We start from the raw sequence: 27830 nt of genomic DNA on the forward strand, positions 1-27830 counted from the left end.
GAGACTCGGGACCTTCGAGATTTGAGGGGCTGGGATTCGGCTGCCCTGAATGAGGCCCCCCACCGGGTCGCTCCCCAGCAAGCACGATGTTCTCACCTCCCACAGCAGGGACGGCAGGGGCGGAGGAACCACAGTTTGCCAAGAAGAACTTTCTGAAGGAAAGGGAAATGAAGTCTGTTGTAAAAAGGAAAAGCTCACTCTAACTCCTTAAGGATTACCGAGGCCTGGGCCGCCCAAACTTGGATGCCCTCTGTGAACGGGGGGGAGGTGGCTTCGGAGAGGACGGCCACGTACTGGACCGAATGTGACCGCGCACGGGTATGCCCGCCTCCGAGTCATCCACACTTGAGAAGCGGGCCGGCATGGGACCTCAGTGGACACCCAGTCACTCACCAGACATTGGGCTATTAGCCATGACCTTCAGGTGAGCAAAATAAGAACCCACCTATCTCCGTGGGGCAAGCCCCGAAGCCTCCTTTCTTATAGGGATTTGAGTGTGACCCTAACATTCAGCTCAGAGAGAATGCGGCTTCTCCTTAATTCAAGGGGGGAGTGGAGAAACAGATGCCAGGTTAAACACCCAGGCTGGAGCTTGGAGCCGTCCAAGGGACAGGACTCAGGCCCAGGTCCCCAAGCCCCAGCACCCCGAAGCCCACCTCCCACCTGACCGTGTACTTTCCAAGATGCGCCCCTGCCCGGGGAAGGGGCAGCAAGGCGCCAACGACATCAGCATCCTGGGGTCTAAAGCCAAGGAGCCAGTGCTTCGACTCCCCTGGCAAGGAAAAGAAGAGCCACAGACAAAAACACTAAGAGGAAGAGTGTGGGGGAGCAGGGGCAGCAGGCGTATGCCAACGCGCAGGAGCCCCCCGGCTGCAGGAACCCAGCACGCATTGTCTGAGCGCCATATGACCCCATTTTGCACAACCCTTTTCTGCGCTGTTCTTCTCCCTGATGGCACTTGGTAGAGACCCCTGGTGGAGCGTTACACCGCCTCTGCTCTATCACCGCCCGGGAGCCACTTTCAGTGTCCCCGCGGTAAGGACACTCCCTCGGGGTCCAGTGGGTGCTGCCCCTGCTGTCCACTGCTCGGTGCCTCCCCTCGGCCCCCGGGGCCGGACGGGGCTGAGAGGGGCAATCCGGAACAGGACGGAGATGCGGTAAGACATGGACACAATAAACAAGCCCGTTGCCTTGTTCCGAGACGGACCCCAGGACCCTCATCCGAGCACAGCCCGAAAAGCCCAAGTTCAAAGTTCAAGTTAGACACAGCAAAGCTGAAGCCCCAGGGGGAACTCGAAGCCCAACAACAATCCTCCCTTTGACGCAAAGCCACAAGGGAACACCCACAGCGTACTTACTGATTGAAAAAGGCAAGTGAAAAATAAGGGTTTTTTTTTTTTCTTCTTCTTAATCATTATAAAACGAACTTATGCCTATTCCATCAAGTCACGCTTCTGGGTGCCTCAGGCGAGCCCGAGTCACGCTGGGCAAAGAGACAAGGGGCAGAGGAAGCCTGGGCTTGGCCCACTGAACTGAATTGGTCCTTCTTAATTGTTGTCACTTCCTTCCTCCACTTCCTTTAGCACAGGAAAAGCCACCCAGGAGCCGCCTGTATCAGCCCACTCCTCACCCCACCCCCCGGCGCATCGCTCGGCCGAGGGGTCGAGGCAAAGTGGGCCTCACCCGTGCCAACAGGGACAGTGGTTTGAGCAGCACATTAAGGACCCGCTGTGTGTCAGGCACCGTGCTTGGGACTGGGGCCGGAGCAGTGGCAGAGGGGTGATGGATGGGTGGGAGAGAAGGAGGGGCGGGGGGAAGAAAGGCATATATCGGGTTATGAATCAAAACATCACAAGTATAGGGACAGAGGATGGCAGGAGAAAAGGGGGCTGTTTTGAGAGAGTAATCAGGGAGAGGTGACCGTTGACGTGAGACCTGAGTGAAGGAGAGAAGAGAGTCAGGTGACGACTCAGGAGAGGGGAAGAGCAAATACAAAGGCCCTGAGGCAGGAGCCTCCTTGGAAGGGTTGAGGAACGGCAAGAGGCCAGCAGGGCGGGCGTGGAGTGAGGAAGAGCAGAGAGGGGGGCAGGGAGCAGGTGACATCAGGTCTTGTAGTCCATGGCAAGGAGCTGGTGTGTACCGAGTGGGGAGGCACAGGATTCAGAACAGACAGGTGTGGACTGATGGACTCATGGAACAGAGAGAGGCCTCTGGCTGCTGTGGAGAGCGGACCGGACAAGGGGCACGAATGGAGACAGGGAAACTGGTTCAGAGGCTGTAGGTGTCACCCAGATATGGGATGACAATGCTTGCCCCCAGGGAGCAGAGGGACGGTAGTAAGAAATGAGCCAGTGGCCACCAAAGTACCAGCATCCCCCGCATCCTGGCACAGATACAAAGACCTGGCATACAAAGATGCCAACAGGTAAACAGGATGCACTAAAAGTTCACAGAGCAAAGAGAAGTACACGAAAAGGAGAAAAAGATTAGAAATCTGAAATGGTCCTGCTCACTCTCTGCATAAGCTTTCCCCTGGGTAAGTTACACATTTATTTGGGACTTGGTTTTCTCCTTTGTAAAATTATACGACCTAATGCATAGGGTTAAAATGGGTAAGGCAAACTGGTACTTAGATAAGGTCTGGCATACTGTACATGCTCAAGAACTAAGACCACCCTAACCTCTACTTCTAACAATCTGAGTGGTGGCTCTGTCCCCTTTGTCTCTATGCAACTTTTATAATTCACATCATCTCTCTGAGCCTCGATCTGGTCATTTGCAAACTGATGCCGATGGTACCTAGCTCAGGTACTCAGTGTGAGACTGAATGACACAATGTTAGTGTACACAAGGGCCTGACATGCCAGAAGCCCTCAGTGAAATGGTAACTGAAGCCCTCAGTGAAATGGTAACTGAAGCCCTCAGTGAAATGGTAGCTGTAGCCCTCGGCAAAATGGCACATGAATCAGACACACCAGGCTTTCAGCTAAATGATTTCTAATTCTCCTTCTAATTCATTCATCCCCAAATTCTAAACAAAGAAGCAAACAACCCCAGCTTCAGGTCCCTGAATGAGTCAACTTTGGAGCTACGAAAGCACAGGTTAAGGCGGGCCAGGATGAAGAGAGGCTGGAACTCCCAACTCTAAGTGAACAAGAGTAAATGCAGGCACTTCTTCTCAGGTGATCCCTATCAGGAGGAGTCATAGAGTCCTGGGAGTTGAGAGGTAGGAGGAAGCATACAGAGCTCCCCTCCGCCCTTTTTACAACCGGAGCTCCCACAGCTCAGAGAGGAAAAGTGTGTGAGTGGAAGCTGCACAGCAAACACAGGCAGAGGTGGGGATGACAAGACTCCCCGCCCATAGTCCCAGGCTGTCTGGTCTGACGGCGGGTGGGAAAAAGAAAGCAAGGAAAGCCACGGAAACCCCATCTGGAAAAATAAAGTCATGGAGTCGGGATGTCTTTTCAACCAGCAGAAATGCTGTCAAGAGTTCAATTCAAATGCTTTAAGGGGTCACGCAGGGAATGTAGCTGAGCAGAGTAAGCAGCGCAAAGACAAAGGAATGCCCCAAACCTAAAGACAAGTACACTCAGATTTTCTTCTCTTTTTAGGAATCACATCACCAGGGCCACTGCCGAAGCGTCTGACACCTTCGTTTATGCAGATCAGCGAAAGATACCTCATCATTGGCACCCTTTGCAGGAATGTGTCAGAACACTGTCTTAATAAATACGCAAATGTGAAATGTACCCTCATGGGCAACTGTATCCAGGGACACACCGAAAACTTCCCTGTGCTGGGAGATGGGCACCTCTGCCTACATTCCGTGGTCTCATAAAAGGCACTAAAATGCCATAGCAAGGGACATGTGAAAAACCAAAAACCAAAACCTGTGATCGCTTGCAACACTTAATTTCTAAATCCCACCCAGCTAGCTCCCACTCCGTACTGATGTACAAGGTGGACATCAAGAAAGTTCCTGCCTCAGGCCCTTTGCACTGGCTGTTCCCTCTCTTACATTGCTTCCCCCAAGATAGCCACAGAGCTTACTCTATTACAATGTAACTCCTCAGACAGTTCTTCCCTAAATAGCGTCCTCACCACCTCATAATCATCTTCCCACCCCCTCTCCTGACTTATTTTTCTTCTTCTTATTTTTTTTTTTTACTACCGAATAGAGTAGATTTTTTGGTTTGCTGTATGTCGATCTCCATGACAGTCAGTTCCATGACAGCTGGATTTCTTTCTGTTCCCTGCTCTATCTCAAGCTCTGAGCTGCAACATCTTCTGTAAAGGACAGGACAGTAAACGTGTTAGGCTCTGTGGGCCATATGTTCTCTGTGGCCAGGATTCCACTTTAGCTTGCAGGGTAAATAAATGTATGTAAATGAATGGGCATGACTATGTTCCAGTACAACTTTATTTAGAAAGAGGTGCCAGGCCAGACTGGATGGTATAGCTTGAGGTCTCCTGTCCTAGAATAACATGCTTCAGACTCTAATACGCACAGGAATCCCCTGAGGATCTCGTGAAAAGGCAGACTCTGACTCAGCAGGCTGGGGGGGGCAGCACAAAATTCTGCATTGTTAGCAAGCTTCCAGGGGATGTCTGTGCTGCTGGCCCGGGGACCAAACAGCGGGGAGCACCTAGACCAGTGCCCAACATGGGGTAGAAAATCCATCACTATTTGCTGAATAAATGAAGGATAAGCAGAAAAGCACTCATAAAATCCCATTCAACACTTTCTTGCTACTTTTTCTTTTAAGATTTATTTATTTGGGAGAGAGAGAGAGAGAGAGAGAGCATGCTAGCACAGAGGGGAAGGGGTAGAGGGAGAGAGAACCCCAAGCAGACTCCACACTGAGCACGGAGCCCAATGCAGGGCTCGATCTCCCTAAGATCATGACCTGAGCCAAAACCAAGAGTCTGGTACTTAACCAGCTAGCTGACTGCACCATCCAGTTGCACCCTTTCTTGCTGCCTTTTTTCATGGATTGCACCCTTGCTGATCATATCTACTGCGTTTGTCTTCCATGGGTCATTTTCTGATGGACAGCGAAAGGACCCGTGCACACAAAGGAATCACACAGCCAGTGTGTGCGGATACAAGCCTGGCGTCGGGGTAAGCCAACGCTTAACATTAACTACATTCATGAGAACGGTATTTACAGTTTGATGATAAATGTCAAATCAGGAAGATAGGAGTTCCTTAAAAGAAACCCAAGTTTCACGGAGAAAGGTCTGACCAGTTAGATACACGATGCCGAAAAGATCAACTCAGCTTCACTTCCTATTTGGGGAACTCAAATGCGAAGCATCTGCCTTTGGCTCAGGTCATGATCCCAGGGTCCTGGAATGGAGCCCCGCATCAGGCTTTCTGCTCAGCAGGGAGCCTGCTTCCTCCTCTCTCTCTGCCTGCCTCTCTGCCTACTTGTGATCTCTGTCTGTCAAATAAACAAAATCTTAGAAAAAAAAAAATCTGTCCCGCCACATGCGGACCCCATGACCCTGAGCCAGTCCCCTGACCTCACGCAGAGCCCCGGCTCAGTACATGACGGGCATTGACGTCACCCGTGTGGGCGGTGTTTAACTCCTGTCCATCCTGACTCCAGGACTGTGGCACGAAATCAAAACTTCCACGTATGAACAAATGCTCCTTTTTTCACCCTAACAGGATGGTGTGGAGAAAAAGAAACAATAATAGGAAACAGGAACAGTGAGCACATACTGAGCACCTGCGGGCCGACAGGCCCCGCTCCGTGCACTTCACCCTGTCAGGTCATTGACTCTTTGCAAAGCCCCGAGGAGGGAGGTGTGGGTATCGTCCCACCCAGTGAGTGTTGTGACCTGGGGCCTCAGTTTCCTCCTCTGGACCTGAGGTTAATAATAGCACCACGACTCCTGCAGCTGGCACATAGAGAAAGCTCAGTCAAGGGTTGCTAAGGACCACATGCTCCTTGGAGAAGGCCCCCCGACGCCTCTGAGCCTGCTTCCCCATGCACCGAACAGGGACAGCATTCCTGCCTGAAGCCGTGCACAGGGCATGATTGTCACATAGCAAGTGCTCAATAAACAGACACGGGTGTGGGCAGAGCCAGCCCACAGCCTGCCAGGAGGCTCCGAACAAGTGGCCTGAACGTCCCCCACTGTCTCCCAGGGTCTGGGGAACGGCTTTGCTGCTGCTGCAGAGGGAGGAGGGCCCCTTCGAGAAGCCATCACCGCCCCTCCCTGACTGTGGCACGGTCCAGCCGACAGGTGCTTTAAAACCAGTCTCCGGCAGATGCCTCCTTTCTCACAGGACCAGCGAAAAATCTTCGCTTCACTTGGGGTCGCTCGGTGGAGAAAGTAGAGACGAGGGTAGGACCTGGATGCCCAACACTGGCCCGGTTCCTACCCTCGCAGGAACCCCAGCTGCGGTGCTCTGTGCTGGGACCTCGTGCAGGGCTGGCTGCGAGCAGGTGAGGAGGAATGAAAGGTTAAGTGGGAGGATCAGAACCCAGAAGCTAAAAGCCAAGGCGAGGGCGGTAAGCTAGTCGTCTTTAGGCAAATGATGTGAGTTCCCGTCCCCTGTGCCTCTCTCTTCCCCTATGAACGGGAAAAACAGCCCCACCTTTCTTATGTGGTTGCAAGGGTGAAGTAAGGTCATATCCAGAACACACAATGGTATATAAACAACCCTCAGACCCTCCCAGTCCCCTCCATGAGTCTCAGATTCGCTTCACTCCACCAGAAAAAGCCTGAACGGACACCAGCATCTAATTTTAGGCTAGCGCAGCTCGGAAGATCCCAGGTCCAACTCGATCGCTCTATTTCTCAACAAAAAGAACAGCGGATTAAACGCCTGCTTTAGGCCAAAGATCACGCTGGACACCCATGTTTAGCGTCCTCATGACTCTTGACGCAATGAAACAAATAATCCGAAAGACGCAGCCTTCATCGCTTTACAACTGAAGAAATTATAGCCCAGCCAGGGCCACAGAGTCCCAGAGCTAATGAACCCTAGGACTACCTTGCTCCAAAACACCAGCTTCCCAGAGGCAGTGCACACCAGTGGTTAAAGGTAGGCTCTGGCTTCGGGCCTCCTGTGTCCCAATCATCCCCACCGCTGACCAGCTGGGTGACATCAGGCAAGTTGCTTAAGCTCTCTGTGTCCCGGTTTCCTTGTCTGTAAAAGGAGAGTAGTAATTCTACCACCTACACTCCACGGCATCACTGCAAAGATAAAGTAGGTTACTCCAAGGAAAGTATACAGTAAGTGCTCCATAAGTGCAGCTCTCATCATTACAACACAGTGTCCGGCCCATAGGAGGGACCCAAAAAGTTGTTCGGGGAACACATCAAGTTCCCCTTATATGGCCCCACTGCCTGCCAGACATATTGCAAGCCTCAGACTTAATCAGTCTTGTGGGAACAACTCTTTCTCCAAGATTCTGGAAGCTTTCTGTCTTCTCCCTGTGGGGGAACAATGTCCCACTGAGTCGTGACTGTTTATCTTGTAACGTGATTTAGAAGCACTGCCTACCATGGGTGTGCCTTTGGCGCACAATGTGTGCACACCGTATCACCCAATCCCACACCCGCTTGGCACCCACACCTCCACCGGCCGCGCCCTGGACACCCCCCTCTCTTCCACTCGGCTCACCCCTGGAAGCCAGCACCCATCTCTGTTCTTTCACGAAGCCTCTTTGGCCACTCGAGGTCACACACGGGAGGCCACATCTGGCCCGCAGATGCAGGAGGCTTAGACGGCCCTCTCCGGAATTTTTAAGTGAACGGCCAGTGTTATGACAGAGAGACTGACTGGTATAACCAAGGGGAGGCCGGGGAGCTCGGTTCCTGCAAAGGCTGGCGGCCGCATCTCCACCCTGCCCCACCCCCATCTTCACATGAGAAGGCTGGGTCAGGCCCCCCCGGAAGGGATCTTCCCTCTGAAAGTCAGCGAAATCTCTGTGGGGACCAGCAGGGTCACTCGGGACTGGGGACTCCAGGCTTTCCCAACACTATACAACCACACCCGTGCCTCTCGACCAGAGCCAATCTCTCAAACCAGTTAGCCCGGCTTTCCAAAGATACCCACAAGCCAACCACTGCTCCTGCCCTCCGCCCCCAAACCCGGGCAGCCACCCTCCCCTCTTACCTGGCCGACAGCAGCAGCCCGACCCCCTCCCTGCCTCTTCCCTGGCCCCCCTGCAGACTGTTCTCACCAGCACAGCAGCTGGAGGGATGCTGCTGGGACCTAAGTCAGATCCCATCCCTCCGGGCTCCCGCCTCCCTGGGAATAAAAGGCCTCAGTGTCCAAAGCCCGAATGTGCTCATGCTCGTTCCTCTGGGCCTCCGTCTCCTCCACACCCCTCCCAGCTCACCCTGCACCTTGGCCACCTCTGTGTTGCCAGGCCCTGCCCTGGCTGGGCCCAGAGCACTCCTCCCCGGATCCCTGCACGTGTTCCTCCCTCCTCTCCTCCTTTGCTCCAAGGCCACCTGCTCAGAAAGACCTCTCAATCCCTCCCAGCTCCTCTGGGCCTGGCAGTCTTTCCCACCATACTTATCACCTTCCAGCATATGATTTAACTTTTCCTACTCTGCAGAGTTCTTATCTCCCCGCAGCCAGAACAGAAGCTCCGCGGGGCCAGAGGACCCTTGTCTGTTCGGTTGGAAGCCACATCCTCGCACCTGGAACGGTGCCTGGCACACAGAAGGGGCTTGGTAAATTTCAGAGGAATGGATGAACGAGCAGAGGGACCTCTGGGGATCTCAGAACACACTCTCCTCCTCGGAAACTCGAGCCACCCCTCTGTGCCTTCCCTCTGGAGAAGCCAACGCGGCAGCCCCTAGACACATCAGCATGTGCAGGACGAGCTTCATGTTTCATGACTAAGGAGCAGAGAGGGTTGGGCGGGGAGCCTCACGGAGCACAGCATTTGGTTAGTCAAATGGAAGGCCACGTGCACAGCCCACTGCCAAAGGTGCGCTGCTCACTGTCAGGACTGCGGCTTTGCCTGGGAAGGAGAAAACTCCGCCAGGCTTCTCTCTGCCCTTTCCGAGATTTAATTGAAAGTGAGTTGCAGAGAGGACGGAGGCTAAAATCCAACAGGATGAAAATCACAGCCTCTCAGTCCGTTCTAGGAGATGAAAGCTTGGAGACTTGACCAGCCTCCTCTGGATGGGGGCGGGGTGGGCGGGGAGCGGGGAGGTAGGTGGACGGGTGCGCCCCTGGCCTCTGGCTCCCCACCCTGCAAAGCTCGCCACTCTTACCTGGCGGGAAACATAGATCAGGTTTCTGCATCTGTAAGGAATTTCTCTGAAAGGAACCAGCTCTGTTTTTTCCATACGTCTGAACATCTGTTTGAAAGAATTGTCTTTGGAGGTGCGTACTATGGTTACGAATTTTCATTCTGGTCCCTGTCTAACTGAAAGGATGCCTTTCTGAGCATTCTTTCAGCTGAAAACGAGTCCTAGAGAGTGGTAAGAAGAATGTGTTTGGAGAGCACCAGGATGGATAAGGAAGGTGATGGATAAGGGAAGTGTTCTCTACTAGGAAATTTCTATGCAGGAATATGCTTACAGGGTCTGGAAGCAGGCAGGGAAAGGATTCCACGACAATGGTATTACACAGCCCAAAGTCAGCTGGAGTATTAGGAGATTCCATTAGCTGAGGAGCTGTGGAAATACTTAAAGCCCAGTTTTGCAAAGCAGCCTGGGCATGGAAGTCTGGTCCAATGAAAGACCCCCGCATCTTCCCCTGAACCAGAATGAGGAAGTGATGACTGGGTTCTGCCACAGAGCACGTGGCTCTTTGAAGGCAAGTCAAGTGGTTCCCTTTCCCTTCTGCTCCTTACCGGTCAAAGTCAGGCCAGGGAATTAAGATTCCTTGGCCCTGGGAAAGAACTATAAGCTTATTCTATTTCAATGGGATTTAAAGCTTTTATAAAACAAACAACGTGGGCCTGGCTGCTCACAGCCCTCCTCCCCCAACCAGACAATTCTTAGAAATCGTATAACTATAGCTTCTCTCTTATCTCCCTTTCTATTTGATAAAGCTTCAAGTAGCACAGACCTTATTTACCCCCAGACGATATGAACTGGAGGATATTTGCCTGGAGCTGAATCGAACCCAGAGGTGGATTTAGTGGCGAACACTTGAGAACTAGAAATTTCACATGAATATTCAGATTCCTGGCTTCTCCTGAAGAAAACCTCTAGAACCTGGCAATGCTGGGCCCACATTCCCACGTGGTACAACCAAGGGGGACTGAACAGTGGCTGCCTGCTGGAGAACAGGCACACACTCAGCCATGCCCTACTCCCCACCACTCCCTAAGTGCTTCCTGACCTTTGGCCAATTCGGCCATTTCTTTTCACTGTCCAGCTCCCACCAGCTTGTCAGTTTGTGAGGATGCAGGTTCTTATTAGGGTGTGGGAAATAACCCCTTCCAAGTGAATTTGTGCTAAGCCTTCTAGGGACGGCACATATGATTCTGTGGCATTCCACAGGCCTGAGAGATAGAAAGGCCGCACTTTGCTTCTGAGCTCCTGGCTCTTAAGTCCAACTGCCTGCTGGCATCTTTACTTGGATACCTCACAAGCCCAACTTCCTATACCCCGAACTGAAGCCATCATCTGCCCTTAAGAAAACGATCCTTCCCCCAGTCTCCCCACATGGCCCGGGACACCATCCCTAGCCAGGTGCCCTTCCACTACCATATGGAAGCCAGCACTGAGTCCCGAAGGTCACATCGTAGAGTCCCTCCCCACCCTTCTCCTCCCACTGCCCCCTTGTCTGCTGCAGCTTGACCTTTACCTGGCACCTCCCCCAACCCATCAAATTCGTCACCCTGCTTCCTCCCTTACCCCTTCTAACCCGCTCCCTGGAAAGAAGCCCAAATGATCTTAGAAATAGTAAATCAGAATCGCTTTCCTCCTCTACTCAAAATTTGTCACTCCCTTTCCCTTCCCTGGAATAACACCCGAGCTCCTCCCCTTGGCTTAGGGTCCCACACAGCATGGTCCTGCCAACCCCTCACCCCCAAGCTAAACTCGAGTGATACTGGCCCTCCTTCAGCAACACAGACACACCAAGTCCCTCCCTGCCTCAGGACTTCTGCACACACCACACCCCGTGCAAGGAACATTCGCCCACTCCTACCCAGAGAGCTAGAGAAACAGACGAGGAGGGCGTCATTCCTCTCTTTGCTGGCTCTGTCACTTGCTCTCGGTCCCAGCTGATAAGTCCACATCCTCAGCAAGACCCCCTTCTACAGCAGGTCGTCCAAGTACTCTCCTGGCATGCTTGGTTTCGTTAAGTAGTTACCCGTCCCCCACTGGAAATCCAACAGCTGGACTCCTAATCAGTCATCGTGTCTAGTCCTAGAGGCCAGGTGTCATTCCAGGTTGCCCTCCCCTGCCTCCCGGACTCACCCACATCTCAGCAATGGTTGCACCAAACCATTCTGGTCGACTGGATACCTCTAGCGGTCCCTGGGCTCCCCCAGGGCAGAAACTGTCTCCCCCATCACTGTATTATCAGCACTGAGCACCGTGCCTGGCACACAGTAGGCCCTCAACAAAATATCTGCCAAGTGAAAGAGTCAGGAGATATCAGAAAGCATTTAAGGTTTGGAGCAAACTTTCCTCCAAGGCCAAGGGACATTCAAAAACAAAACAAGGGACGCCTGGGTGGCTCAGTTGGTTAAGCGGCTGCCTTTGGCCCAGGTCATGATCCCAGCGTTCTGGGATCGAGTCCCACATCCGACTCCTTGCTTGGCAGGGAGCCTGCTTCTCTCTCTGTCTCTGCTGCCACTCTGCCTGCATGTGCTTGATCTTTCTCTCTCTCTGACAAATAAATAACTAAAGTCTTTAAAAATCTTTAAAAAAAAAAAAAAGGCAGCGAAACGTGGCCCACATTTAAGGTTTTTAATTTTATATGTAAAGAAAGAATGAAATGATCTTGTACTCATTTTATTTTCATCTAAAGACGAGCATAAAACCACTAGGCACGTAAAAAAAAAAATGAAGTTTTATAGTGTGGTAAATAAAAAAGAAAAGGGTGGGGACCAATCATTGAGGGGGGGAAGGAGCCATGGCAGAATACAGAAATAGAAACAGATGTAGAGATAGAGACAGATCAAGAGAGAAACCGGCAGAGGCATCTAGGCAAGGTACAAAACGGGCTTCGCTGCTCTTCTGGGAACCAAAGGGCAACCCTCCAGATTTCGAAAGGGGTTTTAAGTCCCCTCTTCACTTCATTTTTCAAAGAAGTTTTCTAAAAACTGACTTACTGTGCTAAAAGTCAGTGGTTAGCACATTGCATTTTGAAGAGAACATAATCTATTCAAATGATTTTTTTTTTAATATTTCACTTTGTATCTTTAGAGAATGTGGCTACAAACTTCTCAGTGAGGCCCTGGGTTTTCAAAGTTACAAGCACGAAGAGGGAGGGATCCTTGGGGGCTGTCAGAAGGAGGGGCATGAGCACAGTTCAGTACATCCCATCCATTCCCTTCTCTGGAACTTTCCATGGCCCAGGCCCTAGATGAAAGGGTGAGCAGAGCCTAGCACTGCACATGGTCTGACCTCTCTGGCTCCACCAACTGGACCAGAAGGTCTTCCCAACCAGGGCCAATTATGGTCTCCCTGAGAAATCACAATTTTGGCCCCAATGAGCCGGTATGGGGACAGCACATGAAATTGATAGGCAGGAGGTGTGGCCAATTGTCTCCCAGGATTTCTGAGCCTGGTAAGAGTGTGGAGTCAGGGAGGGATGGTCTGCAGAGGGACATGAACATTCAGGAACATTGTGTAGCGGGTAGAACCAACCCCAGGGGGCCAAATCCCAGGCCCACTTGACAGCCAGGACGCTGAGGTCTTGACGTCTCTTTGACCTAATTGCAACCTGCTTCTTAGGGCCCCTTTGGGGACTGAATCAATGAACATATACAGCACTCAGAAGAGGGTCTGGACACAGTAAAGCATATGCTGAGTGTCAACGACTATGGTTTCCATTTTGCTCAACTGTAAACCCATGAGGCTGAGCTTTCTCACTGGTCTGCTCATAACATATCCCAGAATCTAGAACCGTGCCTGGAACACAGCAGTGCTCAACCCACCTTTGATGAGTGATTAGAGAATGGAGATAGCACACGGCCCTAAGGACAGAGACCACGGAGGGAGCCTGCTAACTCTCTCCTCATCTCAGCTCCTACTCCAGTGGAACAATCAGAGCGGGGTCTTATCAAAGCCTGAATCAGATCGTGTTTCTTTCCTGCTTCTCACGTCTCAGGATGAAGCCAAACACTCCATCCCCCTTGGCTACCCAGGCCCTGCCGGCTCTGGCCCCTGCCTACCTCTCTCCCCCTCCCTCTGTCTTCCTGCTCCAGTTACACTGGCCTCCTTCAGTCCTCCGGCGTGGTTCCCTCTGTTTCCTTCGGCCTCTGGGCCCTTGCACGTGCTGTTCCCTTGATGCATCCCAGGCCCCAGTCTCCTTCTCACTGAAATCTCAGCAGATGTTCTTCCCTTGTTTTCCTTGACTCCTCCATTCCACACTCCCAGAGCCTCATGTTCTTTTCCTTCACGCTGCCCGGCACCATTCGTACTTTTATCATTTATGACTTTTTAGTCAATGACACTCTTCCCCCCTAGACCATGAGCTCCAAGAAGAAAGAGACCAAAACTTTTGTTATTCTTCGTTGTATTTTAGTATCAAGCACAGTGTATGGCGGAAAGAAGGCGCTCGACAAGCACGGGTAGAATGAATCCACTTGTTGAATGAGTTGATGGAACAAAGAAGTACATTTTGGGCCATTCTCGAGTCCAGCTTCTTCCCGAGTCTCCTGGCCTGGTTTTGCAATAGTAGCCTCCTCAGACAAGCCCCGAATCCCCCTTCTAATCTGCCTTGAGTTTCTCTTTCTATCACTACTAACGCACGGACTAACGCCACCCTCCGAGCCGGAAGTCCCCATCCTAGAATTCATAATCCTAGATCAGTAATGATATAAAGACTTCTTTTCCCAAAAAACGCAATTTTCATGCATGACAAAGTAAACAGTTATCAGACTAGCCCTCCCACCGTCAACAACCAGTAAGTCAGGACAAACACATGTAAGTCAACTTCTGCCAGGCGTTAGACAGCGCGCAGCACATGACTGTGGCCACTGACGAAAAGGAAACACAGGAGGTGAGCCCATGTTCACTCCAGCTCTCCACCCGAGGACAGCTTCCATACCACCAGCGTGGACTCACCAAGCATCCAAAAAGATTGTGCCTTAGAAATAAGGGTACGCCTTAGAGAAAGGCTTCGTGAGAGCAGCCCTGACAGAGTCTAAAACCAAATGTCACGCAAGTTCACAGTGATCATCCAGTCACTCAGCTACCTTCAGCAGAAGATAACAAAATCCAGTCGCGATAATGCCCAGTGCACATACTGTCCTCCCAACATCAGGAGATAATCGATAATTACGAGGCATGCAAAGAAAGAAGAAAAGGCAGCTCATGGTCAAGGTAAAGAAGCAAGGAAGAGGCACAAATACCGAAATAGCTATGATGGCGGCTCTAGAAAAAGCAAACTGGTCAGGATTTGTAAGTTCCTAATATTTTCGTAGAAGTCCTTAACCAGGTGCATACACCGAAAGCCCCTGTGGAGATCTCAGGGTTGGGGGTTGTGTTTTTTGTTTCAGGGGATGCTGAGGAATCTGCATTGTTAACCTCTCTAGAGGGTTCTAATGCATCATAGAATTCTTATCATAGAATACATCCGCTTTAAGGCAAATGCAAGTAAGAGGTAAATTGATAGGTCCTGAAGGTTCTGCTCGCTTGAGCGGGTTGGTGAGCACCAATCAGCAGTCTCGGTTGAACAGATAACACAATTACGAAAGATCATTTCAGCTTAAATTATTTTGCAGAAAAATGCACACGTCTCTATTTATTTTGAAAAAAAAAAAAGTCTGAGGTTAAATCAAAAGCCACAGACATAAAAGATAATGATTAAGAAAAAAACAGGAGGAAATGCTCACGGTATAATATAAAAAAATATCAGAGTGCCAACCACAGTAACATCAAGCATATAAATGTACTTTAATAGACATTGCCGGGACACCTGGATGGCTCAGTCGGTTGAGCATCTGCCTTCCCAAGGTCCTGGGATTTGGCCCCCACAGTGGGCTCCCTGCCCGGCAAGGAGCCTGCTTCTCCCTTGCCTGCTCTGCCCGCTACTCCCCTGCTTGTGCTTTCTCTCTCACTAATAAATAAAATCTTTAAAAATATTTATATAAACATTGCCATGTTTATGAATAGAACAAAAGGCAACAAGGAATATACAAAAATGCTAAGAATAGTTAATTTTCTCCTAGTTTTCTATATTTTACAAGAGTGTATGGAATTTCCTCAGTGGACATGCATCTGAAATTTAGCCCCGAAATAATGGCTTCAGAAACCTTCTGCCAATACACAAACTTCTGCAAAATCTAGCAATTGTTCCATCAGAAAGAGAAGGGAAGAAGTAGCTTGAGCTATTTCCTTCCTTATCCAGCTCAGGAAGACTTTCTTCTCTGTCCTCTGAGTAACTGGACCAGCCTTGGACACTAATTCCACCTCAAATTCTCTAATCCGTCAGACAAGTAGGAGGCTGAGACACATACCACAACCCAACAAGCAAGAGGCAGTGGCTGAGCAAAAGTAGCCCACCTACTGGTAAATGAAGGACACAAAAAAGGAAAAGAATTCAAATCCATACCTGAACAACTGGGTGGCCACCAGTTGGAGCTTTGACAGCCCCTCGGCTGCCTTCGGTCTCATAGTGGGCGCGGTGATGTGGCTTGGGCTGCACCTCTATCCGCAGCTCATAGGAGCCCGACTGGTGGGAGAGCGGCCACTCAAGCGGAGGGAGAGATGCAGTCACTGGGATGCTGAAGGAGGAGACAGAGTCAGTAATGTGTTCAAGAAATCAGAACCAGTCAACCTGTACAATAAAAGTAAATGGTCCCTTTTCTGAAAACTCATGTCCAGTGGATGTATGAGTAAAATACTGGCTGTTGGAAAGCATGTATTTCTCAGGATAGGTCGGACTCTTCACAAAGTAGAGATCTTTTTCTTGGTTTTTCTCTTCCATCTTTGACGACAACAGTGCGACTGACATCTCCATTTACAAAGCTAACTTCATGACGTGCGAGTTCTAGCGTACTTCTAATTGCTACGACTTCTTTTCCTCTGGGAATTTTAAAGAGTACCACCTCCTACCTCTAAAAATCACCTTTTTCCCAGAATGTTCTCCTTTTCCAAAGCAACAAGTGTGCGAGAAAGTACACTGAAGTGGAAATCAGGGGCCCACGTGTGTCATGAATGTGCCATATTACTTTAGGCAAGTAACCTCACCTGATTTACCTTCAATGTCTTATAATAACATAATAAATGGACCAGATGCCACCTGAGGGTTATTTTGGCTCTATTTCCAAATCTGATACTTTTAATTAACAGCGAATTCTAGGGAGAGATCATTTCCAGTTACAGCCATTGCTTATCAGGGCAAGTACAGATCATCTAACCAGAGAGGTGGCTAAATTTAGAGACCCTTAAATTTAAAGGAAGAGTAAAGGTCAAGAACATGACTGGAATCACCCACCCAAGTTCAACTCCAAGATCCACCTCTAACTGCTTTGGGCAAATGCCTGACTCTACCTTCCTAGGCCTTAGTTTCCTTGACTGAGAAATGGGGATACTGAGATCATATGAAGACCTTAGCGCAATAACTCCTCAATAAATATTAGGCTATAATTATGTTTCCCTATATATAGTGCATATTCCAAATAAATAGTTATCTCTTATAGACAATCTAATTAACTTATGGTTATGGTATTAAAGATATATATATATATGCCTTTACATCTGAAGTTGTAATGATATGCATTAAGTTTTATTTTCCTATAGAATCTTAAACCTACCCAGCACACTCAATAGGTACTTGATATATGGTAAAAATGATGTCATTTAAGAATTGACTGAGGCATTAATGATGTATCTGGACCATCCCTTTGGAGCCTCAGAGAACACAGACATTTCCTCAAGATCACAAAGCAAGACATGCCACGGTGGCAACTTACACGTCTTGCCTCTCAGTCCAGTGCCCCACGCATATCTCTACACTACCTCTTAACTTATTTATTTATAAGAGGGCCAAGAAAATTTCTCACTTATAGAATGACTCTAGAGCATACGTGACGTTTGATAGGTTCTCAGTGACTACTCATTGGGTGGGTAGATGGCTGAATGGAGGGAAACATGAATGAATCAATGAATGAGAAAACAGCTTTATTTCAAAGAAGCCCTGTATATTTAAAGTAGCTTCAGGGCCACGTGGGTGGCTCAGCAGGTTAAGCACCTGCCTTTGGCTCAGGTCATGATCCAGGAGTCCCATGACTGAGGTCCGAGTCAGGCTCCCTGCTCGGTGGGGAGTCTGCTTCCTCCTTGCACCTCCCTTATGCTCTCTCTCTCTCTCATACTCTCTCTCAAATAAATAAAATCTTCCAAAAAAAAAGAAAATCGAAGTAGCTTCAAAGTTGCAAATACATGGATTTGTGTCACTGTGTCCTGATTTTGCACATAGGGCACCAATCATTAATCCACTCAGCATCTTCTTTGCCGCTAAGCCCCGAGCTGTTGAAAGCTGACATTATCATCTGGACTTAGTTCAGCATTTGCAGGGAAACCAATTCCATCCCTTCTCCGTCACAGCAGTACCAAGGGGAGATGGGGGGGGCACCCCATAAACTCCATCAGTGCTGGAGCTCAACGTGAACATACAATCCAACCTAAACTTACGTCCTCACTCTGCAAGCAGATCTCCAGCTCCTCTTTGCAACTAGCTGCCTCCTGAAGTTACCTGCCTGACGCCCCCCCTTACCCTGAAGTCTGGTGTCCACCTTAGCTTCAGTGGCAACGTGCTTTCTGCTTCTGTCTGCAGCTCAGACGCCACGTGTGACAAATGCCTGTACTCTCATTATGTAGGCAAGTTACGCTTTTTTAAGTGTACAAATTGAAGCTCATAAAAGATCACTTCACCCCTGCATTATCTTTTGAAGTATCAAGGGGAAAAAAAAATCCAGGAGTAGAAGATCCAGTGGGATATCTCTAAGTATCAACTTCAAATTTTCCTTGGTTCCAGAATACGTCTTTGATGACCATGATACAATCTTAAGAATTAGACCATCGGAGCCAACGTAAAATGCTGTATGTGAATTTCAGCCCTCTGCTCTGCATACCTTGAGACAAATATTATCAGGAGACTTCCCTGAACACCCTATCCTCTCGATCTTATAGAAAATTCTTACAGCATTCAGAACCATTTGGATCCAGCCACAGAATGGAGATGGAAGGAGAAATGATAAAGTCTTTATAAACAGTAAAGTATCAGACACATGCAGCATGATCTGATTTTATATCAATGTTCTTCCCCAGTCTCAATCATTACACGAATCACATTCTGGAGATAATCTGTAGCAGAGAGAACAAGGAGTTGAGAACTCGAGGTTCTTCATTTCCAATGCAGTCATTAACTAGCTGGGCGAGCCTTGGCCTGTCCCCTCACCTCACCAGGTAACTGCTGCCCCTTTTTCTGCATTCTTCCTTTGTGCAGGCTCCATGCCAAGGATTTGATATATATCCTCTCACCCAATCCTTGCAAAAAAAAACAAAAACCAAAAAAACCATGCTGAGGTGAGACTATTATTATCCTCATCTCATAGGGAATGAGCTAAGGTTTAGTCTGGTGCTCAATGAGAAAGGGAGTTCCTGATTGATTAGCAATGCCTGCTCTGGGAATGGCATCGAAAAGGTGCTCAATAAGAAAGTGGCCCTGCATGATTAGTGATGCCTGCTGTGGGCACAGCAGGGAGGGCAGCACCAGAAATGCCCATGACCACACAGCCGGTGAGTGGCAGAACCAGGACCCAAATCCAGTCTGGACAGACCCTGAAACCCTGGTGCCGCCATCGATCTGCGTCTCTTCCATGTACTGCTATCTGAAGCTCCTTGAGGATTAGGGCTCCCACTTTCTTTTTGTAGGAGGTCTGGAGTGCTGACTGCAGTCCTGGGGCACAGAGCAGCTACCCACAAACAGCAAGGCCTCTTATAAGAGGACAGTAAATTCCACACATGAAGGCTTGCTCTGTGCTTCCCAGAACGTCAGCTCTCCGAAGACAGAAATTTCTGCCCATTTTGTTCACCGCGGGCTCCCCAACACCTGTAATGGTGGCTGCCTGGCCCAGAGCAGGTATCTGATAAACACCCGTTCGGGGAATGCACAAACCAGCCAGGCGTCCTGTGAGCGATGGCAGGCATCCTCGTGCCCACCGCCTGGTGACTTAGGTGCTTGTCCTTCACTGGGTACCCAAAGGTCTCTCTTCCAGATGGGGAAACCACAGCTGGGAGAATTTAACTTCCTTGCCAAGATCTCACAGGCAGTAAGTGGAGAGCCAGGATGTAAACCCTGTCTAGAGGCCTCTAAACCACACGCCCCGACCCAGAAAAAGCCCCCCGGGAGTAACCCACGGACCAGACCGTCTCCCCAGCCCGCTCACCTGCAGATGGGAATGGCAGGCACCAGCTGCTTGGGCCAGGTGGGTGGCACCAGCAAGATGGACTCGGGGGCCGAGCTCCTCCCCTCTTCCTGCTCGCAGGGCCCCAGGAACTCCACGGCCGGGTAGATGTGGCGGGGCAGGCCGGCCTTGGGCGGGGCGGCGGTGGACACCGGCGAGGGGTCGGGGCTCGTCTTCCACATCTTGGGGGGAATGCCACAAGGCGAGTCCGCAGCGAGGCTGTTCAGGGCATCCATGAGGACGGCAGAGCCAGCCGTGGGGGGGTACCCAGCGGGGGCGCCGTCGTCCCGGGGCTGCGGCGAGGGGCTCCTGGAGCGCTGGGGTGAGGCTCCGGGCAGCGGGGCAACCAAGGCCCCGGCACACGAATGCCTCCGCTTGGCACCAGGCGACGAGGAGCGGGAGGCCGGACGGGGCACGGGCGAGTGGCGGCCCAGGCAGGTGTCCTCAGCGAGGCTGGTTCGAGGTGACATTATTGGCGAGGTTCTGGGGGAATAATGAGCAGGGATGTTTTGAAACTGCGGACACAGGTCCTCGGGCCCGCCGTTATTGGGCGAGACGCAGGGCGAGGTGTAGGGGGAGAAGGTGTCGGAAATGAAGCTCGCAGAGGAGCCGCTGCTAGCGGGGCTCAAGCAAAGCGGCTCGCGGTAGCCCTCGAAGCCAGGCACGGGCAGGGTGAACCGCGGGCTGGCGGCCACGCCGGCCAGGGGCGGCTGCTCCCCCAGCAGGCCAGTGTCTCTGCCGCGGAGGGGGCCCCCTGCCTGCATCAGTTCATGAGATGGAGTGATCTCGATCCGAGGGCTCAGGCCCGAGGCCCCCGCTGGCTTGGCCGCCGGGCTCAGAAAGTTCTGCGGCCCTACCCTATCCGGCTCTCCGAATCCGCCGGGGGGTTCGCCAGGGAGACTGGGGAGGGGGCTGTATGGCTTGAGGCCATAGTCCAGGACTTCATCAGGGTATGCGAGTCTGGAGGGTGGGCTGGCGACCTTATGTGCATTCGGTTCTTCTGGAAAGAGAAGGGGGGAGGGGGTCTTTTTAAGCCTCTAAAACAGAACTCCCGTGCAGAACAATCGCAGGCTGGGTTTCGTCTCCTGCTTTTTTGTTTTTGTTCTTTCTAATCCCCGCCACACCAAACCCCAAGCTGGAGCCTCCTCCCCTCGGCAGAGGAAAGGGAGGCCGTTTCATCCCAGGTTCCTTGAAGAGAGACACGGAGGCGGCCAGGTTTTAGCGCAGGTGCACGGAGCACAGCTCGTCTGAGTCGTGCAGGATGCCCTGGGCCCGCGGTCTCCGAACGTGTGGTTCCGTGGAACCCCTGGGAGAGGTGCACTGTATTTCACAACTCGGGTCACACGGTATGTACCGGAGACTGAAACAAAAGCTTCGCAAAACAATACTTACCCTGCTACATACAGTGCACTCTTATCTTTCCTCTTGGATGGGGTTATTTGGTTTAAATGCTGGTCGTAACTCATGCAACAGACTTCCTGGCCCACCAGTGGGTCACAAACCATGGTTTAGAAGCCACAGACCTAGGCTTATCTCATCATTCCGCACGTGTGACACAGCCACGGGATGGAGGGGGAGACCACACAGTTCTGGAGTCGGAGGGGCTCTGGGTTCAAATCCCAGCCCTTCACGCTCGAGTGTACCTAGTGGCTTAGTTTAGAATGAGGGCTTCTGCGTCATGTCTCATCTCGTGCCATTTTACAGATGGGGAAGCTGCGGCCCAGGGAGGGGAAGAGATTCACCCGAAGACACGGAAATTGCAGGATGAGAAATCCCACAGACAAGCCCCTTGCCCTCAAAAGGCAGAGCCATGGCTCTAGAGTCTCCCAAGCTATTGAAAACAGTGGGTCCAGAAGGATCTCATTTTTCTCTAGTAGCGGCCTTCTGCTGCCACTGTGAAAGGACCCACGCCAGAGAGTGGACCGAGTGAGGGAAGGCGCTGTTCCTCCCGGCCACCCTGACCCACATCGAGCTCCCCCACTCAGCAGAGGCCTCTCCACCCTCCGTGCCGGGGCTTGGGTCAGCCGGACTCCTCTCTCTCACCCACCTTCTGTCTAATCCATAGCGAATCCTGATGGCTCTACTCTCAAAACATAAGCCACAGGCACACCTGTCTCCCTCTCCACCACAACGCCCCTGCCCTAAGCCACCAGCCATCCTCTCTCACCTGGACTCTAGGCACCTCCTCCCTGGGCTCACCACTGTACCCTCGTCCTTCCAGTCTGTTCGCCACGCAGCAGCCTCTTGAAATACCCCACAGAGTTTCAAAGCTTCCCCCGATGTGATCTGAAGTCCTTAACACACTTGTCCCTGAGCCCTGGCCCACCCGGCCACTCGTACCTCCCCGTTTCCCACCCTGACTCACCAACAGCCCCGCTAACCCTTTCGCTGTTCTTTAAGTAGCTTCCACCTTAAAGCTCTCGAGGGCTGTTCATTCCGCTGGAAACTCTACCTGCCGAGATCTTCTCGTGGCTACTTCCCTTAATTCACTCTCCACTCTTTACCCCTGCCATCTTTCCTCTGCTAACCTGCTAACCAGCTCACACCATGTCAGGTATTATCTGTGAAGGGACTCTCATGCCCACAGATAGGGGGCAGGCAAGCTGCAGCTCCTGGGCCAGATCTGGCCCACAGACTGTGTTTCTAAATAAAGTTTTATTGGAATGCACCCATGCACCTATTTGTTTACATATGGTCTATAGCTTGGAGTTGCACTACGGCAGTAGAGTTGATCATTACGACAGATACTCTATGGCCCACAAAACCTAAAATATCGGTTATCCGGCCCTTTACGGAAGCTGAACCAGCACACTAGACTATGCTACACCAGACTTGGAACCATTATCTGCTGAGGTTCGGCATTGTTTGCCAGTCACCTAGCACAGGCTGTCTGTAAACATTTGCTGAGTGACTGGGCAAACAGCCGAAGAAGCATGCCCGAGGTCCATCAAGCCCGAAATGGGACCTCTTCCTAAAGTTGTGTGACCAGTCCTTGCCTTGGGGAGCCAAGGTGCCTACGTGGGAGATCCTCAACCTCCTGGTGCCCTTTCTGGACCATCCTGGACTAAATGCTGCCTGGTTTAGCTGTGCTGATCTCATGGGGTCCAGATGGTGTCCCCACCCCTGGTGAGAGCCCAGAAATGGCTTCCCACAGCTCTTAGGGTAAAGATAAACCACCTCAACTAGGCCAGCCTGGCCAAGCCCTGCCTGCCACCTCTGGCCTCCACTCGCTCTACTCTCCCACATCTCTCCTAGGACTCCAACCAAACTGGCTGCCTTTCTGTTCTTATAAAGCACCTACCTCCTTTCTGCCTCAGGACCTTTGCACTCGCTGTTCCCCCTGCCACAACAGCTGTTCCCTCTGCCACAACAGGTCCTCCCCGCCACCACCACCACACCCAGGCCCCTTCTCTACATAGCTAAAGCTACTCATTCCTTCCAGCTGAAGTGTCATGCGCTAGGGAAGGCTTCCTGGTCTCCTTGGCTAGATCAGAGCCCACTCATGCTTCTCTGTTCTGCTCCATACACTTCCCAAAATTCCACTTAAGTAATTCTGAAGTTACCTGTTTATTGCCTGCCTCTCTCCCAACCTCCAGCTCCACCCCTACCAGCAGCAAATTCTGTGAGGACTCTTTTCCCACCTAATGTACTCCTAGCACTGGGACAGGACCCTCCCCCCACATGTGTTGGTTGGCTGAATGAATTTTTTTAAAGTGAGTTCACAAAAGTCTATATGACATATTTTAACTGCTATTCAAAGATGCTAATATCCAACTCAAAAGATAGAAAGATATAACCTGCAGAGGGTAATTTGGTAATATCTATCAAAATTCCAACATACGTATCCTTAGAACCAAACAATCTTGCCTTAGAAATTTATCCTGCAGCTAAACCCTCTTATGTGCAAAATGAAGTATGCATAAGATTAGTTAATAGTGGCCTATTTGGGGGGCGCCTGGGTGGCTCGGTCAATTAAGCGTCTGCCTCTGGCTCAGGTCGTAATCTCAGGGACCTGGGATCGAGCCCCGCATCAGGCTCCCTGCTCAGAGGGGAGTCTGTTCTCCCTCTTCCTTTACCCCTCCTCCTGCTTGTGCTCGCTCTCTCACTCTCTCTCAAGTAAATAAAGTCTTAAAAAATGCATACTGCCCTGTTTGTACTCCAGAAAGACGGGAAGCATCCTAATGTTCGTCAGTGGGGGATGGGTTGAGTTCTTGTTTATTCACACAATGGGATACAGTACCGCTAGATAAAGGGTTGGAAGAGTTCTTTCTGCACTGATTTGGAAAGACCGCAAGATACAGAGTCAAAGGAGAAAAGCAAGGTACATACAGCAAACACAGCATAAAAACAGAGGCTAAAAGAATGTACGCGCACACACACACACACACACGCACACGCACGCACAACACACACACACACACAGCTGCTCTCTACATAGGCTCTCTCTGGAAGCTGCAGGTAACAGTGACTTCCTCCGGGGAAGGGAACTAAGTAATCGGGCCCCAGAGGCATGGCAGAAAGGAGACTGATTTCTGGATGACCTCGAGAAAAGAAATACAATTCCCAAAAGAAGCGTGTTTTTATTTTATTTTAAAGGTGGCCGGGCATGGAGGTGACATGACAGGCTATACAGGATACACAGAAGCAGGAAATGGAGGATCTAGTCCTACCAGGCCACTAACTAGCTTTGTGACCTGGGAAAAGTCCCTCACCGGGGGCATGTCTCAACCTTCCCGTTCACAGGACAGCACTAGACTACATCGGTTTCCTTGGTTACTTCCAGCTGTGAAATCTTTTGTGTTTTGTAGCTGCGGTGTGTAGGGTCTCGAGTTCTTACCAAGAGCAGAGGATCACAACTTGTATCTATGTGCGTGCGCGCGCACGCACACACGCACACACACACACACCCCTTCCCGGCAGGTAAGAGAGGGCAGATTTTTAATCTAGCGAGAGATCAACATCATATCCATGTCTGACAACATTCTGATAATCCACTACCCTGTGAACCAGCCCAACAAACCACAAAAAGTCTCTTAGCAAAAATTCCGGCCTTATCAGATGAACGGCATCACGTCTCATCAGGAACACCCCCTCAGGCCTGACGTGAGCAGCCGCTGAAACTCGGCCACGGAAACACACAGCACTCACACTCGCTGGCAGCCACACAAAACAGAAAGGACCGTTTGCTCAGCAAAAGCATCCAGAGCATTTACGCTGGTTTTAATTAATCCAAGCAGCAGAGGTTTTTCCGTTCCCGTTTTCCTCTCGAGATTCTGCAAGTTTCACACCAAGCAGGGAATGTGAAGGTAATTTATCATCGCTCCGTTCTCGGCCCTCTGGGTGCCTGACAGTCAATATCCCAGGCTCATCGTGAACACACTTGTGTGAGCAGCTAGGATTCTCAGCTCGCCCTCCTTACACAGTAATTCTGCCCCCTACACAGCCAGCCCCTCAGGGTCACGGCCATGCCCACACAGCCACGGGGCGAAGTGAATTTCATCCTAGAACCACCAGATTTTCAGGAGGGTTCCCAAAAATCTCACTCTTTTTACCACTTGCGTGATCTTTGTGATATCCCTATACCACCGGTAAATATTATTTACTTAATAGTTCTATATTTAAATTCACTCACATAGTACTTTTTTTTTTTAATTTTAAAAGGAAACTTTATACCACTGCCACAAATGGAAAATCTGTGTCGTCTCCATAAACAGAAGGTAGGGTTAAAAACACAATAAAAATAAAAGTTACTAAATTCAAGATTCAAGACACTGTGGCTGGCCAAAGGCTCTACCGGGAGGCCCACCCGTTTTCTGCCCCTGAATGCTCTCTTTTTATGGAGGTAGAACTTACATATACAGATTTTGACTACGGAGAGTTTGATGAGTTTTGCCAAATGTTATACACCCTTGTAACCACAACCACAATAAAGATGTAGAATATTTCCACAACCCCAGTAAGCCTGCCTTTTTGAAGGCTGGAGCTGGAGCGGGGAGGGAATGGCAAGTGCTAGAAAGAAAGGTATTAAAGACACAGCGGCACCCAACTGAGACCCTACCTTGGGCTCATTCGAAGCAAAGTATCACCACCAAAAAAAAAAAAAATGGCACCAGTTACGTGCAAGGTACTCATCAGTGGGCCACTTAAAACCACCTCATCTGCCGTGGGAGAGGCCCAGCCCTTACATAAGGCAGCAGTACCCAGGGAGAGGAAGAAGGTAGAAGCCGTGACAGGGCACTCAGTGGCTGCTGTTCTAAGTCCTCTGTGCCTCCATGTCTTTGCACATGCTCTTCCCCTTGCCAGGAGCTCCGTTTCAAACCTCCTGTCCTCACTTCTAAGCCAGCCATTATTTGTTGATCAAGATTACGCTTGGGCCACCTCCTCCTAGAGGCCCTCCCTGATTCCTTAGTCCAGACTGGACTAGATCCTACAGAACCTACAGAATCATGTCATGAAGTCTATCGATTACAGTTTACTTGTCTCTCGCCCTACTAGCCTGAAATTTCTGAAGGCAGATAGGGGTCATAAGTCATTAATAATAATAAGCCTCAAAATACCTCATTAATAATAATAAACCTCAAAAGCCGCTAGAGAACTTACATGCTAGGCATGCAGTGAATTATCCCATGCTCACAACCACCTATGAGGTGGGCACTGTGTACCCCCATTACAGATAAGGAAACTGAGACACAAGGAAGTGAATGGACTTGCCCGAGGTCCCACCGCCTGAACCCGGGCAGGCCAAGAGCACCATCAAGCACCAGGCAAGGGATTCTCAACCTTGGAACCAGAAGCATTCAGGGCGAGATAATTCTTTTGTTTCAGGCTGTGGGGTGTTCGACAGCACCCCGAATTCTAATCAATGTCAGTAATAGCCCCACCTTTCTCCCTGTCCTGACAACTAAAAATGTCCCCAGGCATTGGGGACACCCCACGCCAGCTGAGAACCCCTATTCTATGTTATACAGCCCTGGGGCCACACCCAGGGCCTGCACACGGCAGAGGTCCCAAGACCGATGGGAGCATTCGTCCAGGCCCTCCCACCCAAAATGATTCGGCAAGGGGACGTCTGCCCACCGTCATCCCCAGCAGGTGCATTATTTCTGCAGCAGACATTGGAATTCCCGATTCTCAGCACTGTCCCCTTCCTCGGCTTTCCGGGGGGCTCCCCGCCAGTATCCGGGCCCTGTGCATGTGTGGGGAGGCCTCTGACCATTGTGAGAGGACTGCAGGACAAGATCGCCAGGGAGACCGCCCACCAACCCCACCTCAGCAAGGTGCCCCCACTGAGATCCAGGTCTCGCAGCACAGAGTTAGGGGACCCCGGCGCCACTGCCCCATCCCTCAGCTGTGTGCCCAGGGGGACCCCCTAGTCCTCACGGTGATGAGGTCAGTGACAATGCACCAAGTCCACATGAAGCTTGAAACACACAGAATAAGCCCCCAAGGAATGAGATCTATCAGCGTGGTGCTGGTGGTGGTGGCGTTATTATTATCATTGGCAGAGAGACTTTGTAAACGCAAATTCCACCATTTCTGGGCTCTCACTGCTTTATTTCACGACTTGCCAGCATGACACACACTAGCCCCCAGTGCCTCCAAACGCATTAAAAGAAAGAAGGGTGGGGAGCCCAGCTGGCTCAGTCAGTGGAACGTGTGACTCTTGATCTCGGGGTCCTGAGTTCGAGCCCCACGATCACGTAGGGCCTACTTAAAAGAAAAAGGGAAGAATGTTTTATAAAAATAAGATGGGGGGAGCACCTGGGTGGCTCAGTGGGTTAAGCCTCTGCCTTCGGCTCGGGTCATGATCTCAGGGTCCTGGGATCGAGTTCCGCACCAGGCTGTCTGCTCGGTGGGGAGCCTGCTCTATCCTCTCTCTCTCTGCCTGCCTCTCTGCCTACTTGTGATCTCCCTCTGTCAAATAAATAAATAAAATCTTTAAAAAAAAATTTTTTTAATAAAAATAAGATGGGGGCACCTCGGTGGCTCAGTCGGTTGGGCATCCGCCTTCAGTTCAGGTCCAGAGTTTCGGGATCAGGCCCCACATTGGGGGCCTCCTGCTCAGCAGGGGGTCTGCTTCTCCCTCTGCCCCTCACCTTGCCCATGCTTGCTCGCTCTCTCTCAAGTAAATAAATAAAATCTTAAAAAATAAAAAATAAAAATAAGATGGATTAATCAGTACTTTGGGAAACCTTTTTCAGCTAGCCTTCAAAAAATACGGGGAGTATGTCAAGAAAGCCTCCAATACCC

The 27830-nt window shown here is 50.7% G+C and overlaps 1 protein-coding gene across 7 annotated transcripts in view; it reads right to left on the reverse strand.

Moving 5' to 3' along the window:
• NFATC2 (nuclear factor of activated T cells 2) overlaps window positions 1-27830 on the reverse strand; it is a 156654-nt gene that overhangs the window by 99575 nt on the left and 29249 nt on the right. For 5 of the 7 annotated variants that reach the window (XM_045981376.1, XM_045981375.1, XM_045981372.1 and 2 more), the window contains exons 2-3: window positions 19563-20580; window positions 15725-15896 (exon numbers count right to left, since the gene is read on the reverse strand). In XM_045981376.1, the coding sequence (XP_045837332.1) occupies window positions 15725-15896; window positions 19563-20580 (1190 nt within the window). The remainder of the gene's footprint in view (window positions 1-15724; window positions 15897-19562; window positions 20581-27830) is intronic. The other 2 variants (XM_045981377.1, XM_045981378.1) reach the window with 1 other exon arrangement.

Source organism: Meles meles, chromosome 16, assembly GCF_922984935.1.
Source record: "Meles meles chromosome 16, mMelMel3.1 paternal haplotype, whole genome shotgun sequence".
Classification (NCBI taxonomy): Eukaryota; Metazoa; Chordata; class Mammalia; order Carnivora; family Mustelidae; genus Meles; species Meles meles.